Source organism: Spermophilus citellus, assembly GCF_964194105.1.
Source record: "Spermophilus citellus genome assembly, chromosome: 3".
Classification (NCBI taxonomy): domain Eukaryota; kingdom Metazoa; phylum Chordata; class Mammalia; order Rodentia; family Sciuridae; genus Spermophilus; species Spermophilus citellus.
Window position 1 is genome coordinate 79,090,420 of NC_138184.1, and position 17,373 is coordinate 79,107,792.

Here is a 17,373-nt window from a genome sequence, read left to right on the forward strand (position 1 = left end):
CCCCAGCCCCCCCTTTTTTTTTTTTGTAATTTTAAATACCGAAGTCAGTGTATGCCACATTCAGCAGGTGATGTTAGCCTCAAGACTTGGTGTAGGTGAATTCTTTCGGTGGACACTGGCTAGGAGTTGTCCAGATGGAGGAAAGAGCCATGCAAACAGCCCTAACTAAAGTCAGTAGTACTTTGGAAAAGCAGCAAATTGAGAATGGTTTAGTTAGAAGTGAAAGTCCGTGGGAAAATACATGAGATGATGGTGAAAGAATCAGTAGGAAGAGAGATGAGATTATGGGGTGAAGACTGGGTAAATTTTAGGCTTTTACTCTGAGTTAAGTGTGGAGGATTTGACGAGTTTGAGCAGATAAGGACTTAGGTTTTAAAGGATCCCGGTTTTGGTGGAATAGGAGGCAACAAACCATTTTGTTTCTAAGGTAGTTGCGATTTATTTCTCAACTCGTCGTCATACCCTACAGTTTGCAGAGTTGGTCAAGTGGCAATGGGACACACCGAGTCTTAATTCACACGATGTAGCTCCTATTCAAACGTAACTAACTCCACCCCAGCAGGGGGCAGAGGCTCTGAAAAAGATTGAGCTCTTCCTACATAAGGTAGCGTCTTCCTTAACTACCCTGCTTAAAGGTGGCTTCCGGTTGGCCAGAGTGGCAGTGATGTCATCCAATGGTTGCCTACATTAGTTCGGCTCGTCCAGCCAATACGCAGGGGTGCTGTCCTCGGCTTCTGATTGGCTCCTTCATTAACATATAAAAGACACGCGCCGGCGCGCGGCCCTTTTCTCGCCAGGCGTCCTCGTGAGAGGTTTGTGCTGCCGCCTGTTCCATGCGGTGGGCTGGTGGCAGGAAGCCTGGGATCTTTGGGTGATCGGAGTGTCTGTGCGCGCGCGTGTGTGTGTATGTATGTGGTGGAGCGCTGTTTGGGGACTATGGGACCCCGACCAGTCCCGCCTGGGACCTCGGCGGCGGATCGCGCTCCACAGCTGATGGCGGCTGCTGGTCCAGGCCCGGCGGGCGCTGGCGCGTGGTTAGCACCGCAAAGGCCTCAGACCAAAAGGACAGGTGTCGGGTTGGCGGGGTCTGAGCTCCCTTTCTCCCTTCAGTGACATCGTCTTTAAACCCTGCGTGGCAATCCCTGACGCACCGTCGTGATGCCCAGGGAAGACAGGGCGACCTGGAAGTCCAACTACTTCCTTAAGATCATCGTAAGTGCGGAGTGGGCTGTGGCCAACCATCATGTGTTCCTGGGCGCTAATAGGGACAGTCACCTGCCAGGTGCTGTTACTTGGTGACAGCTACTGAATTAGGCAATTTGGGGTATATCTCCTATAGTCTTAATTTCCCCTGATGACCCCCCCCCCGCGCGCTTTGTTGATGAAAAGGCTCAGGCAAGTCAAATAGTTTATCTTAGCTCATGTCATACTTTGTTCCCTTGTCTACCTTTTTGGGGAGATCTGAGACAAGGAGTGACTCATTGTAAAGAGCCATATTATTACACATTTAGAACCTGTCAGTCAAGAAATTCAGTGTCCAGTGACTTATTTTGAATGGCTTTTGAGGTGGGGCTTCCTTAGTCCAAAACTCTAGGCCACATTGTAGAGCTTAGTCTGTATTTTAGTCTTGCACTTTTATCATGAAGGTTTTCAAACAAAAAACTTTAATCTGTAAGTACACAATGTACATTCTACAAGGGGTGTTTTGCAGTGTTTGCTTTATGTTTTGATTGCCTAAAGTCCATGTCATCAGATGATCAACTTATTGGGAACAGTTTTCTGTTAATGCAGCCATTTTGATGAATCAGAAACATTTCACAATTGGAAAAAGAACAATGGAAACTAAATGTATATTTATTTTTCTTAAAGATTTTTTTTTAGCTGTAGATAGACACAATACCTTTATTTTATTCTTATTTAATTTTTTGTGGTGCTGAGGATTGAACCCAGTGCCTCACACATGCCAGGCAAGCACTCTGCCACTGAGCCACAACCCCAGCCCCACTAAATGTACATTTAAAAAGCTTTGATTAAACATAGAAAGCTAGTTTTTAGTATACATAGCAAGAAAATCAGGATCAAATATGATAGTGTTACAATTCGGGAGGATCTGGTGGATATGACTGGCCCAATATAGTGGGACTTCAAAAAGTTGGAAGAAAAGAAGATGGAAATGAGTGATTATGGGGTTTAGTTTCTGCTGACATTTTTTCTGCCTTCCTCCTGCTAAACTTTTGCTTGTTTCTGGCTTGTTTTTGTAGCAACTTTTGGATGACTATCCAAAATGCTTCATTGTGGGAGCAGACAATGTGGGCTCCAAGCAGATGCAGCAGATCCGAATGTCCCTCCGGGGGAAGGCTGTGGTACTGATGGGCAAAAACACTATGATGCGCAAGGCCATTCGAGGGCATCTGGAAAACAACCCAGCTCTAGAGAAGTCAGTCAATGCTTCTGTCAACTTTATCCTCCTTTCCTAGTGCCCTTCTCCCTTTTCCTGGAGAAGAATGGTGCTTTCAGGTAACATCTCTTGTGAACTTCTCTTTACAGACTGTTGCCTCATATCAGGGGGAATGTGGGCTTTGTGTTCACCAAGGAGGACCTCACTGAGATCAGGGACATGCTGCTGGCCAATAAGGTAAGGGGAGAATTAGGTTAGATAAAAAATTTTTTTGAGTTTGGCTTCTTAAAGCAAAATTGATCTTTTCCATATTGTGTCAGAGGAGAGACTTTTCTCACTGTTCATTGTTCAGGTTCCAGCTGCTGCCCGTGCTGGTGCCATTGCACCATGTGAAGTCACCGTACCAGCCCAGAACACTGGTCTGGGGCCCGAGAAGACTTCCTTCTTCCAGGCTTTGGGCATTACCACTAAAATCTCTAGGGGCACCATTGAAATCCTGGTGAGTAGACTAGGCTCACCAGTGCAAGCTGGGCATATGGGGGGCTTCTCCTGGAGGCTGTAGGACTGCTGGATGTCTAGGTATTAATTGCGCACTGTTACCTTATTCCTCAGAGTGATGTGCAGCTGATAAAGACTGGAGACAAAGTGGGAGCCAGCGAAGCTACCCTGCTGAACATGCTGAACATATCCCCCTTCTCCTTTGGGCTGATCATTCAGCAAGTGTTTGACAATGGCAGCATCTACAACCCTGAAGTGCTTGACATCACAGAGGAGACTCTGCATTCTCGCTTCCTGGAAGTATGTGCTACCCAGCTCCGCTCCTTCCTATGTTAATAGTTGGGAACATGACAAGTACCAGAATTGGGCAGGTTATTTACTCTTGTATACTGTAAGATTATTGAAAGATTTAATGAGGATAAGGCCTTAGAAAAATGCTGGGCATGTAGTAAAGGTTATTATTCCAGGGCCTGCAATGATGAGACATGAAATTTTGAATAGTGTCATGACTTGAAAGAGAAGTGACAGTTTAATAGATAAAAGTTAACATTGCCAAGTGCCCTTTGTTGGGGATGACTGGTTGTCCTTATTTTTGAGATTGTTGTGCCTAATTCTGCCATTAAAATGTCTTTAAGGAATAATAATGATAGAAGATGTAATTCCTTTTTAATTGTATCTGTGGGTTCTGCATCTATAGGTTTAACCAATTCAAGTTTGCTAAAAAGGAAATACGTACTGAATGTGTGCACACTTTTTTTCCTTGTCATTCCCTAAACAACATAGTATAATAACTATATGGTATTTGCATTGTATTAGTTATTAAAAGTAATTTCAAGACGATTTAAGGTATAAGGAGGATTTTGTAAGTAATATGCAAATACTACACTATTTTCTATGAGGGACTTGAGTATCCACAGATTTTGGTATCTGTGGAGGGGTCCTGGAACCAGTCCTCCGTGGATATGGAGAGAGCACTTGTATTTAAAGTTTTTATCTCATATATCGAAGTCAATGACTATTAACAGTTTTTTTTTTCACAAAATGGTGACTTTTCAGGTAGCCACCACCAGCATGGTGTATGGAATACCTGGGTTTGGAATAAGTGCAAAAACATTTTATAAACTCATCCGTTTGAATTGCCCTGCCAGGAGCATTTGGTGTAAGATGAAATGTCTCCTTTGAGATTGAGCTGCTATGAGTTGTATTTCCATATCAAGCTTTCCTTGGTCTTCACTGTTTTTTTTTCCTTTAGGGTATCTCACTAAAATGTAATCTTTCTTTCTCCCACAGGGTGTCCGCAATGTTGCTAGTGTTTGTCTGCAGATTGGTTATCCAACTGTTGCATCAGTACCCCATTCTATCATCAATGGGTACAAGAGGGTCCTGGCTTTGTCTGTGGAGACTGAGTACACCTTCCCACTTGCTGAGAAGGTAAGATTTCACCCAGGACCACAGCGGGCCTGATAGGGTAACAAACAGTAGCTTTATTGAGTTAGTCCTTTTGTTACCATATCCAGGGATGCTTAAGCACTGAGCTACAACCCCAGCCTTTTTATTTATTTTTTTGGTACCAGCCCTCTTATGTATTTTATTTGGAGACAGGGTCTCAATGAGTTGCTTTGCACCTCACTTTTGCTGATGCTGGCTTTAAATTTGTGATCCTTCTGTCTCAGCTTCTGAGAAGCTGATTACAGGTGTCTGCCACCACGCCCAGCTCCTTTATTTAAGAGCTTAAAGAGATTGGGGACAAGGGAAATGTATTCTCACTTTAGAAATGATAGGAGATCCAGAGAGGTGGGCTGTGGGCAAGAGCTGGGCCTTAAACTCCCTCACTAGGCCATACCCATGTTCCCCTGCAGGGATTTGACTAGAAAGGCTATACTGGCTTAGACGTTGTAGTTATTTATTTTGAGCCATACAAAGGCAGGAAGCTTGTGGGTAGTAGAGGGGTGTGGATGACCACTTTGACCACTGGCTTTTCTTCAGGTCAAGGCCTTCTTGGCTGATCCATCTGCATTTGTGGCTGCTGCCCCAGTGGCTGCTGCTACTACTGCTGCTCCTGCTGCTGCTGCGGCCCCAGCCAAGGTTGAAGCCAAGGAAGAGTCGGAGGAATCGGATGAGGATATGGGATTTGGTCTCTTTGACTAATCACCAAAAAGCAACAACTCAGCTTTATATGCAAAACAAAGAAATAAAGGCTTACTTCTTAAGTTTCTGAACTCTTCTTCATTTTCTACATTTTGAGATTTATAGTACTTAATGCTAAAAACTAAAGCAATGGTATGAACATGAGTACTTTGTATTTGGAGTTGATAATTGCGTTTTCTTTTTGTCCCTTTTTTTGGAACTGGGGATTGAATCCAGGGCATTGTGTGTGCAAGGCAAGTGCTTTCCACTGAGCTACTTCCTAGCTCTGAGGTTGATATTTGGATGGGTTCTTTTTTGAGTCTGAATGAAAATACTGCTCTTCTAGGGTATGGTAGTTCTTCCTCATCCACAGGGGATATGTTCAAAACCCTCAGTTTGATGTAAAAAATTACACAAGATCTGGAGGAGATTGGTTCTAGGACCTTGGATGTGAGTCTGCCAATGCTTAAGTCCTTTTATAAAGTTACATAAAATGGTATATATATATATATATTAGTATATGACTTATAGACACCCTCCTAAATCTAAATCTCTAGAGTACTTAATACCTAATACAATGTAATATGTATTATTCAGGGAATAATGAACACATGCTAAATAGAGCCAGCTTTTAAAAATATGTAGTTGGTTGGATCTACATGTGGAACCCTTGAATTTTTTTAAAAAAAATATTTACTTAGTTTTAGGTGGACACAATGTTTTTATGTGGTGTTGAGGATAGAACCCAGTGCCCTGCGCATGCCAGGCGAGCGTCCTACCGCTTGAGCCACATCCCCAGCCTTGAAGTTTGAGGGCTGATTACAGATTTTTCCTTACAGACCTAAGTTTTCATTTATGAAGTTTGGTACAATTAGAGGTTATTACTAATAAAATGGAGCAATTAAGCTATAATTAAATTGGGGCCCTTAAAGCAAAATAAGGGTTACTGGAATATAAACCCTGGTTGTGCAGTGGGTCTTAAGATGGCTGCTGAGGTACCTTCAGTTTGGATAGACAGGGATGATTCATGTCCCAGTAGGGAGGGTGCAATATTCACACTAAACAGCATGCAAGTTAAAACATGAAATGTTTCTGGGGTTTTTCTATTCCACACTTTCAGATAATAGTTGGGGTGGGGGAGAGACTGTTGAAAGCAAAACTGAAGATGAAGGGGGACTACTCTTATTTTTACACTAGAATTCTTGTTTACATGGGTTCCTCTAAGGAGTATTTTACTTAAGATAGGCATTCAAATAATGCCAGGTCAGTTCTGGAGAGCTTACTACTTGGCAATTGAAAGGATAGGTATTTTGTCATAAAGCTTCGAGTTCACGTACAGATCTGTGCTGGATCATGATATATTTGTAACTAGGGCTGTCAAAAAAGATTGAATGCCACTGCTAGTCCTGGACCAAACTAAACTGGAGATCCTCCAGAGAGCAACCATATTGGGTAAAACTGAGGCAACTCGCTAGGGCTTCTTCCTACCCTCTGCATTCTCCCACCTCGTGATCTTTACTTTTACTCCCAGTCTAGGCCGTCCAGCATTTACCCAGGCCAGGCTTCTCGGCTCCTGCATCTTTCCTTGATGCCTTATCTACCCATTTTCAGGCCCTCTCCAAGTCATTCCCCAAGGAACTGCAAACTCCTCGCGGGCGACAGACTGGTTTTCGCGGAATGCAGCCTACCAGGAAGGCCTAAGAGGGGGTGTCCTGGCTGCGCCTGCGGCTCTAAGTGGCTGGGGGCTGCAGGGCGGTCTCACCACGTTACAAATGCTCAGACCCTCGTCTCCCTCCAGGCCAGGCTGACAAGCTGGGACCCGGGTCGGAAGAACAGACGCTGGCAGCCAGCGCCCTGGGTACCTGAGTCCGCAAAAGCTGCTGCGGCCGCCATCGCGCCCGGGGGCGCCAAGGACCCAGTGCACTCCAGGCCTCGCCCTGCCGCGTGGGCCCCGCTATGACCCGGAAGCGCTCCGGAAGCGGTTCCGGAGTCAGCGCCGGCAGGATGGCGGCCGACACGCAGGTGAGGTGGGCGGCTGCGGGGCCAACGCGGCCAGCGCTTGGGCGCGGACCATAGTCGTCGGGCCAGACCGCTCAACCTAAGGGTGCGGGGTATGGCGCCGGTGGAGGGCGCGGCGCAGAGGGCCTCGGGCCGGCTTCTCGCGGCTCCCGACCCGGCCCGGGCGGCGCAGACCGACCCCGGACTCGGGGAGGCAGGAGCTCCGGCTTGAGCAGCTGGAGCCCTGCGGGGCCTTGCCCTGACCTCTCAGTTGCAGAAGTTCACTTTTCGGAGTCTCCACTCTGTTTTTCCAAAGCTGTGAGCTCCGGGCCAGCGCCGGGTCTTCTTTAAACTTTGTATTCAGTATTTTTCGAGCACCTACTATGTGTAGGGAAATCTTTGGGTTCATACAGATTTGGGTTTGGGTCCCACCTCTTCGATTTCTGTGAGACTCTAGACAAGGGACTTCACCTTGCCAAGACTCAATCTTTTCGTCTGTAAGAGGGGATTGAAATGGCACCTATTGTATAGGGTTGTTGGTGCGATTCAGTGCAGTAGTGGAGGGTTTGGTATGTTTGGGTTGTTCTTATTAGGTGCAGGGTTACAGCAAGAACTGACCCTACCCGAGAAGAGTCTTGGCATTCTTGAGTGTTAACACCTGTGGGTTTCTTGTAGTTCAGGAAAGACTTGGGAAAACCATTTCCCTCCATCTAGCCTCCTTTGTAGCTGCATTTAAGGGTGAAAAAACAATACCAGGGGAAAAAAGAAACCAGTATCTAAAGGACAATTTAGCTCACTTGATCTCCACTTGAGAAGATTGATGTGTGTGGGTGCGCGGGCTGCGAGGCAGAAAAGTGATCACTTAACCTGAACATTCAGGAGAATTTTAGTGAGGGTTTCCCATGCCAGAGGCTGTTAATTTGTTTAAAGTTATGTTATACTAAATCCTAGGAAGAAAAGTATCTTAGTCTATTGGGTATTATTAGAGGGTGTAGAGGGAATGATATGTTTAATATGTAATGTTAATACTCAGGCAGAAAAGAATCTTTTTCTCTAGAGCTGTGTTGTCCAGTATGGTAGCCACTAGGCATGTGGCTTTGTAAGTTAGATAAAATAAATGAAAGTATAAAATCAAGGCATCTTGGTGCTCACCACTGGATGTGTTATTGTGTATAGTACTTTTTTTTTTTTTTTCCTTTTTGGTGGGGAGGTATGCTGGGGATTGAACCCAGGGCCTTGCACATGCTAGGCAAGCATTCTTCTACTGAGCTACACACTCAACCCCTGCGCTCTTATACTGTATATAAAGAGGAAGCAAAGTATACTTCACCCTAGGCTCTGTGCCTGGTCTGTATTGTGAATGGGGAGACAAGGAGTTGGGGGAAAAAAGTTAAATTCAAACTGGATGCATGGTGTATACCTGTAATCCTAGCTGCTTGGGAGGCTAAAGCAGGAGGATTGAAAGTTCGAGGTTAGCCAGGGCAACTTACCAAGAGCCTGTTTCAAAATAAAATAAAAAGTTGGGCTGGGGATGTGGCTCAAGTGGTAGTGCGTTCGCTTGGCATGCGTTCAGTCCGGGTTCGATCCTCAGCACCACATACTAACAATGATGTTGTGTCCGCCGAAAACTAAAAAAATAAATATTAAAAAAAATAATAAAATAAAAGGGCTCGGTATCTAGCCCAGTGGTGAAGTTCTTGTCTAGCATGTGTGAGGGCCTGGGTTCATCCCCAGTGTTATTTAAAAAAAAAAAAAAAAAATTGGGACTGAGGATGTAGCTCAGTAGTCGAGCACATGTCTAGCATGCAGGTGGCTCTGGATTTGAATCTCAGACACAGACACACACACACACACATATTCTCTCTCTCTCTCTCACTCTCTCATACACACACACACACACACACTCTCTCTCTCTCTCTCTCTCTCTCTCTCTCTCTCTCTCAACTCAATTCCCATAAGGATTGGGAGAAGGGAAGCAGACAGCAACAGTAAACTTTTGGAAGCTAGAAAGTGTCAATGAGTGGTAAAAGATTTAGCAGATCCAAGGAAATGAATCCTGATCCTAGCAGGTAGGAAAGCTGAGAATCAACCTGAAAATACATTGTAGAATCTCTGAAAGTGGGGATTGATGGTATCAGCTAACCTTGAATTAGGGTTAGAGGAGGAGCTAGGTTGAGGAGGACTGGCTGAAAGCCATGTTCAGATGCAGTCAGATTCCTAGGTCTTTTTTTAATTTATTTTATTTTATTTTTTTAGAGAGAGAGAGAGAGAGAGAGATTTATTTATTTATTTATTTATTTATTTATTTAAGTTTTTGGTGGACACAACATCTTTGTTTGTGTGTAGTGCTGAGGATCGAACCTGGGCCTCATGCATGCCAGGCGAACCCGCTACTGCTTGAGCCACATCCCCAGCCCCTATAATTTATTTTAAAATTTAACTATATACATACACACACATTTTAGTTGTCGATGGACCTTTATTTTATTCATTTATTTATATGCCATGCTGAGAATGGAACCCAGTGTTTCACCCATATTAGGCAAGCGCTGTACAACCTCAGTCCAGATTCCTAGATTTTTTGTTCCTCGCAAAAGACTAAAGGTTTTCTCTATGGAGACTGTAGAGCAGAGGACCACTGCTCTGGGAGCACTAGTATAGGACTAATATTCAAGGAAATTGTCAAGAAACTGTCTCTGAAGTGAAGGATGTGTTTCTAACCCCAAAATTCTCAGCACAGTGGTAAAAATTGACTCAGAACAAAGTACATTATCCTGAAATTTCAGAACCCTGAAGCAAAGAGAAAATCCAGAAGCTTCTAGGGAGAAAAATCAGGTCTTACCCAGAGAATCCAAAGTCAGAAGCTGGACACAGTGGCACACTCCTGTAATTCCAGCAATATGGGAGGCTGAGGCAGGAGGATCGCAAGCTTGAGGGCAGCCTCAGCAACTTGGTGAGACCCTGTCTCAAAATGAAAAAGCAGTAGATGTAGCTCAATGGTAAGGTGCCGCCGGGTTCAATCCCCAGCGCGCGCGCGCGCACACACACACACACACACACACACACACACACACACAAAGACAAAAACAAAACAAAAAATGAATGACGTTGGACTTCACAACCACAACTTGAGAGTTAGAACTCAATGGAAAAATGTCTTCTGTATTCTGAAGAAAAATGAGTGCAACCTAGAATTCTGAGTCTAGACAAACTTTGGTCACCTGTGAGGCTAGAACAGTTTCAGACTTGCAAGAACTCCTCAGAATGGAGGATGTTTATTCGTCACCTGGATAGTAATAAGAAAAGAGTACATTTTCAAGGTGATAAACTGGACTTCAACTGTAAAGGGTCACCTACCAGATTGTGGAAGGACAGAAAATCAAAAGACATTCCTTCAGGAGAATAAAATTTGCTGAAATTCCTGATCTGCTTAAATGTATCAAATTGAAACAACTGAAAGTTTTGAATTATTAGTAAGAATAGATAAAGCAAACCGAAGTGAGGTGAGATGGTTATTAACTCCAGAAAGATCAAAATGCTGGCAGGATAAGAAACAGTTATTTTACCTAGTGTGTAGGAGGCCCAGAGTTCAATCCCCAGTGTTGCAAAAGACAAAACAGTTAATGACATGGAAGTTGAATACCTATATATAACGCAAACACTGACCTCTTATGTAGTCCCTATGACAACACTGGGAACTTACACTGAGGAAGTGTAGAGAGCCTGTGGTGGGGTCCGAGGAGGAAGGTAGAAAAACAGTGAAACTGAAAAATCAAGAAGAATCAGCATGAGCAACATTGCCTCCATATTTAGAGGTATGGACTGAGGGTAAAGACTGGTTTAAGTTAAAACCATCATTTATATAGAAGTTTGGACATCAGTTTGTTCATTGCCAAGAGAATTAGAACAGGGATTTAAGCAGAAAAAGAAAAAAAATGCAGCCTCATTTTATTTCTCTGGCCCCATTGAGTTATACTACTACTGAGAGCTGCCTGTGAAATATCCTCAAAAATACCACGATGGCCCTTATGTGTTACCGTGTCCTTCTCTACTGCTCGCTCATGAATCCACAACCTGCCCACTTTGTGGCTTGTAGAATACTGCTCAGAAGTAGATTTTCTTGGGCTTTCAGAAATATATGCACACAGCTCCCCTCCCTGGATCTTATGCTTATGTCCCTAGCAGGGGACTATAGCTGTGTTAACTCAGATGACTGTTGAAAGCTAAAGATTTGGCATCAGTTTGTGCACTTACTTGGTTTCAGGCTTAGTTTCAAAAATGCAGATGCTGTGACTCTGGGCTGCACTCTGAGCAATGACTTCCCCTCTTGGAGGTGGTTCCTTCATCACTAATGAGATGGGGCTACTGATGCTACTCTTGCAATCTTGTTAGTGTTAGTAACCAGTTTGGGCTCAAGATGAGTAAGTGCTGTGTTTCTTTTTTTTTAGTTTATTTTTTAGTTATAGGTGGACACCATATCTTTATTTTCACGTGATGCTGAGGATCGAACCCAGTGCCTCACACATGCTAGGCAAGCACTCTACCTGTGGGCCACAACCCCAGCCCAAATGCTGTATTTCTTTAACTCATTAATTGCCACAGCAGTCATATGAAATAGGTGCTATAATCTGTCCCGGATAGATGAAGAAACTGAAGATCAGGAGGTGACATTATTCGACTTGAGTTTCTGCAGCTAATTAGGGGCAGAACTGGGCTCCAACCTTTTAATCTTTTACCTTTAGCCAGTGTACTTGTGCTCAGCTAGACTGGCCAGGATACTGACATTCCCCTGTGAGATGATAAAGTGGGATAATGTAAAAGGAAAATACTGGGCACATAGGCCTTCTCTAGGTTTTGGGTAGTTCTGAAAAGATATTTCTGTCAACAGGTTTTTGCCCTTTGCCTTCCTATTTTGGCCCAAGTCTAAGCAAGGTATATTGACTGATTGGATTAAAATGTGCATCTCAGCTGGGCCATGATTTTGTTCCCCAGGAGTCATTTGACAACATTGGGAGATTTTGATTTTCAAAACTGCTTGGAGGAAGGGCTGGGGATATAGATCAGTTGGTAGAGTGTTTGCCTCAAATGCATGAAGCCCTAGGTTCAATCCCCAGCACCACCACAAAGACAAAAACTGCTTGGGGAGGAGAATGACTGCTGGTGGGTAGAGACCAGGAATGCTAGTAAAATCTTATAAGGGGTAAAGGCAACACACTCCCACAAAGAATTATCCAGCCTCAGTGCCAGTTGTGCACAGTTCCAGCACATACACACTCGTGTGCACATACACGCTCATTGTTCTGTAGTCTACCTGGTGAAACTGTTTTTGTGGGCTTGGTCTTCACAGGTTTCCGAGACACTAAAACGTTTTGCGGGGAAGGTAACAACAGCCAGTGTGAAGGAACGGAGAGAAATCCTGGGTGAACTAGGAAAGTGTGTTGCTGGAAAAGGTATTTATTTACCATCTTATTGCCTGTATACTATTCCATTTAAAAATAATTTCTTCTTAGCGCTCTGATCTTTTTTTTCTTGCTCTGCACAACTTCTGCCTTCACTTTGTTTGTTATAATGTGCATTGAAACAGTTGAAACATATGGGTTAGTGGAGACTTTTTTCATTCAGGTGTCAAAGCTTTTTATAGTTTTTATACATTTCAATTGGAAATGTTTCTAGAAGATACCAACAATCCTTCTTTCTTTTTGTTTTTGGTACTGGGGATTCAACCCAGGGGTGTTTTATCGCTGCTCTATATCCTCAGCCCTTTATTTTTCTATTTTGACATAGGGTCTTGCTAAGTTGCTCAGAGGCTTACTAAATTGCTGTGGCTGGCTTTGAACTTGTGATCCTCCCTCAGCTTCCTGAGAAGCTGGGATTACAGGTTTGCACTGCTCTACCTGACCCAACAGTCTTTCTTTAGAATATGGGTACAAAAGCATCCTTGTGACTTGGAGCACAGTTTTTCTCAATGTGTGTTCATGTAAGTCAGCAAGATGGTAGCAGATGATTGAGCAGTAAAGAATTCCAGTAAATTTGGGAGATGTTTTCTCATACTCATCTGGGACATTTACAACAAACTGTTTTTGAAAAGAACACTTAATAGTGTTCTTTTCTTTCTTTTTTTTAAGTACTGGGGATTGGCCCTGTGGGTGCTCTACTACTAAGCTATATCCCCACTCCTTTTTGGTTTTTATTGAGACAGGGTCTTGCTGAGCTGTTGAGGTCAGCCTTGAACTTGAGAGCCTCCTGCCCCTAACTTCCTGAATTGCTGGGATTATAGGTGGATGCCACTGCACCCTTTTTTTTTTTTTTTTTTTTTTTTTGCAATTCTGAGGTTTGAACTCAGGACCTTGTAGAACTTGGCAAGCACTTGACTATTGAATTACATTCCTAGCCCTATTAAGTGTTTTTTTTTAATATAGTATTTTCATTGAACCTCTTTTTTTGCTGAAAACTTACTTTCCCAGGGCCTGGGGAGCATGTGGTGGGAAATGCCAGGCACATCTAGTTGTCCTCATCCTGCCTACTAACTGACAGATTTCTCTATGACCTATGGGGCTGTGTAAGATCATTTTGCCTTCATTCAATAAGTCCTCATTAGTTTTTTAAATTTTGTCTTGATGTGTTTGTTTTATTGTACAGCATTGGTTGTCACAATGTGGTTCCTAGACTGATAGCATCAGCATTGCCTCAGAACTTATTACAGAGATTCTCAGCTCCACCAGCAACTCAGAAACAATTCAGAAAGCCCTGGGGTGGGTTTTGAGCCCTCTAGGAGATTCCTGATTTGTTCAAGTTTGAGCTTTGGCTGTGTGGAACTGGGTCTCCCCTTTTGTCAGCTCCTACTCAAATTGGTGAAGAGCCTACTTCCCACCATTCTTCACCCCTGTTGGTTTTTTTTTTTTTTTTTTTTTAAGTTGTCAATGGACCTTTATTTTATTTATTTATATGCGGTGCTGAGAATCTAACCCGGTGCTTCATACATGCTAGGCAAGCACTCTGCCACTGAGCCACCCCCAGCCCACCCCATCCTCTTTTTTTTTTTTTTTTTAAAGAGAGAGTGAGAGAGGAGAGAGAGTGAGAGAGAGTGAATTTTTAATATTTATTTTTTAGTTCTCGGCGGACACAACATCTTCGTTGGTATGTGGTGCTGAGGATCGAACCTGGGCCGCACGCATGCCAGGCGAGCGCGCTACCGCTTGAGCCACATCCCCAGCCCCCCTATCCTCTTTTGATGCTTCTCAACTGCTGTTGTCTGAGCAACATACCCAAGCTTGTTAAAGTGGTGTATAAATGGGGTAAATTGCTGTGTGTGAGCTTCTGAGAACTTTGCCTGTGTATTAATCTTTAGTGTATGAGTTTACGGCCTCCTCAGAGGTTTTTTTCTCAACATGGTTCTAGTTATTAAAGACAGGTTGTGATGTTATCACTGTATGTGTGTGCGGAGCCATAATGGTTGACTCTCCCTGTGAAATGACTGCTGATCACTACATTCTCCACTTTGTCCCAGTTGTTGGGGTGAAGATATGGTCCTAAGGATCGAACCCGGGTCCTGCCCGTGCTAGGGGAGCGCTCTACCGCTGAGCCACAATTCCAGCCCCTACTTAGGACCTTTTGAGGGTGGTTTTACTCTTTTGTCACCCTGAAATTCTACAGTTTAGGGTGGGCTGTGTTTGTGAAGTGCTTAGACTTTGATGTATAAGTTGATTGTGGAAAGTTAACCAACTCCTTCATGAAATCATTAATTCTTGGTATTCTTATTTTTGAGTCCAAGGAAAGGCTGTTGTATAGTGTATGGTAACAGATAATCAAGTAAGTCAACCAAAGATGGGGTAAGATATTTCCAGCCAGGGTGAGGGGTTGAGGACTTTGTCAGAGCTGGCTAATCCTGGGGGCCATTGGTGCATATCTCCCAGCCCAGCCTGAGCCTGAGCCTGAGCCTGAGCCTGAGCCTGAGCCTGAGCCTGAACCTGAACCTGAGGCCTCTGAGGCGGCTCTGCTCTCCCCACTCTTGTCTCCATAGACCTGAATGGAAGACTCACTGAGGCAGTGTTTCCTGTGACTGAATTTTTTTCTAGTTCAATAATCAGTGATGAGAGGCTCAGCTGTGTTCTAGCCATGCCTTTGCCACATACAGGTAGTGTGACCTGCCCTCGTCACTTTACCTCTCTGAGCCTGTCTCTCGTCTTTGAACCTGAGATGGCAGTAGTACCTGTCTCAGCGTTGGTATGAGAAGTAAAAACACACCTGATGCTGTTTGACGCATCGCCTGGCTGTGGTTTGCTTGTAGGGTATATTAGCTGTTGTTCTTGCCATTCTTTTAGTCACCACCTGTTTCTGGCCCTGTTTACTCTCACTCTTTTTCCCTTAATTACTGCCGTAGTCCTAAGTCAGACTGACAACACAGTATTAAGAGCTCTGGGAACTTGGTCCCTGTACCTCATTCATTTCTCTTTCCTCATTTGGGTGCCTGGAATGCAGGCACCCTGTGAGCCCTTCATGGATCTCTTGCTCTTGAGGGCCTCTCACTTTTGTCTGCAGTCTCTGGTCTGGCCTGCAGCACTTGTTACATGCTGGCTTCCTAACATTCCTGAGCACTCTTGGTGGACCAAACTGCTTGATTCCCTCTGGCTGGCCTGCTTGGATTCCTGTTGCTCATTTTCTTCACCTTAAAGAGGGCTTATTAATAATAGAGCCCTCTTTGTGGGAATTAAATCAGTTCACGAGTGTGAAGTGCTTAGAGCAGCACTGATGGAGTGCTGGGGGACAGCGGGCCTTCCTTTCAGTGCCCTGCATGTCTGCTCATGTTGCTAATAGCACTGAGCATGTGCTGCCTTCTCTTCGCACGTCTCTATTGACTACTTACAGGCCATCCTTAGGTCCTTTAGACTTTCAGAAACCACTCCAGTTAAGGTCTCTTTCCTTTTCTAGTCCTGGTACTTTAATACTTTCTTTTTTTCTTTAGGTACAGGGGATTGAACCCAGGGGCACTCTACCACTGAGCTACATCTCCAGCCCTTTTTTGAGACGGGGTCTCCCTAAATTGCTGAGCCTGGCCTCAAACTCAGGATCTTCCTGACTGAGTGTCCCTAGTAGCTGGGATTACAGAATTGTGCTACTGACTTTTCTTTTCTTGAGACAGGGTCTTGCTGAATTGTCCACGTTGGCCTCTAACTTGTGGTCCTTGTGCCTCAGCTCCCCAGGTAACTGGGACTGTAGGTTCACACCACCATGCCTGGATTGTACTGTGTTTTTAACTGTTTATTAGGATGTACATAAAGAAAAATACAAGCAGCTTGCTGAATCATTACACACCAACATGTCGTGTTACCAGCATCCAGAACAAGAAGCAGAATAGTCCAGAACTCCCAGACCTCTGCTCCATGGAGAGCATAGAGTATTTATTTATTTATTTTTAGGTTTAAATGGATACAATATCTATTTTACATTTATGTGATGCTTAGGATCGAACCCAGTGCCTCATGCATGCTAGGCGAGCGCTCTACCACTAAGCCACAGTCCCAGCCCCAGCATGGAGTATTTTGAAACCACTTGTGCTTCCTTTCTTTCATTCATTTAGCAAATGTCTCCCTAAAGCTTTTCTGTACCAGGCATTTTCCTAGGGTCTGATCTTTTTGTTTTTTTCCTCCTGAGGATTTTATCCCACATGTGGGGAGTGTCAGCATCCAGTGGCCAAGACCCTGGCTGGCAGAATGTTTGGCTTAAGCAAATGCTCACTTTGTCTTTTATTGATCCATTTCTGTGTGATCTTGGGTTTCAGATCTGCCAGAGGGAGCAGTGAAAGGGCTCTGCAAGTTGTTCTGCTTGACTCTGCATCGATACAGGTGAATCCCAACCAGAGGCTCAGTGCCTGGAGCACTTGATACAGAGAGATGGTATGGGGTAGTGGTTAGACCTGGGTCCATATCAAGCTGCTGGGCAAGTTCTTAACCTCTCTGTGCCTCAGTCTCTTCATCTACAGACTGGGAATGATGCTGTTGTCTATCTCATATAGGAGGTGGTAGTATAAAGGCATGGAACCATGCCTGCCTCGTCCTAAGTGCTCAGTGTATGCCATCCTTCATCATGCATGCTAAAGCACTTGGCCTGGTTGGAAGCCCTAATATGTGTTCCATGAATGTAGGTGCTGCCCTTATACTCTTTTTTTTAGAGAGAGAGAGAGAGAGAGAGAGAATTAATTTTAATATTTATTTTTTAGTTATCGGCGGACACAACATCTTTGTTTGTATGTGGTGCTGAGGATCGAACCTGGGCCGCACGCATGCCAGGCGAGCGTGCTACTGCTTGAGCCACATCCCCAGCCCATTTTTTTTTTTAAAGAGAAACTTTTTTAA

At 44.1% G+C, this 17,373-nt stretch overlaps 2 protein-coding genes across 4 annotated transcripts in view; both read left to right on the plus strand.

Moving 5' to 3' along the window:
- The first annotated feature begins 764 nt into the window (after positions 1-764).
- Positions 765-5,106, plus strand: RPLP0 (ribosomal protein lateral stalk subunit P0). Its single transcript, XM_081286813.1, has 8 exons — positions 765-812; positions 1,111-1,212; positions 2,262-2,437; positions 2,548-2,635; positions 2,751-2,897; positions 3,011-3,196; positions 4,187-4,327; positions 4,883-5,106. The coding sequence occupies exons 2-8, from the start codon at positions 1,159-1,161 to the stop codon at positions 5,042-5,044; spliced, it is 954 nt and encodes a 317-aa protein (XP_081142939.1). The 5' UTR covers positions 765-812; positions 1,111-1,158; the 3' UTR covers positions 5,045-5,106.
- Positions 5,107-6,761: 1,655 nt separating this feature from the next.
- Positions 6,762-17,373, plus strand: part of GCN1 (GCN1 activator of EIF2AK4) — a 62,864-nt gene continuing 52,252 nt past the window's right edge. For 2 of the 3 annotated variants that reach the window (XM_081283944.1, XM_081283945.1), the window contains exons 1-3: positions 6,763-7,045; positions 12,369-12,471; positions 16,800-16,863. In XM_081283944.1, coding sequence (XP_081140070.1) covers positions 6,980-7,045; positions 12,369-12,471; positions 16,800-16,863 — 233 coding nt within the window. In that variant the 5' untranslated portion in view covers positions 6,763-6,979. Of the gene's footprint in view, positions 7,046-12,368; positions 12,472-16,799; positions 16,864-17,373 lie in introns of all 3 variants that reach the window. The other variant, XM_081283946.1, reaches the window with a different exon arrangement.

Bases quoted from the DNA above. Each gene is read 5' to 3' on its own strand.
- RPLP0 (XM_081286813.1), top strand. From the start codon at position 1,159: ATGCCCAGGGAAGACAGGGCGACCTGGAAGTCCAACTACTTCCTTAAG. The intron at 2,636-2,750 runs GTAAGGGGAGAA...TTCATTGTTCAG, and splicing joins ACATGCTGCTGGCCAATAAG to GTTCCAGCTGCTGCCCGTGC. The intron at 2,898-3,010 runs GTGAGTAGACTA...CTTATTCCTCAG, and splicing joins GGGGCACCATTGAAATCCTG to AGTGATGTGCAGCTGATAAA.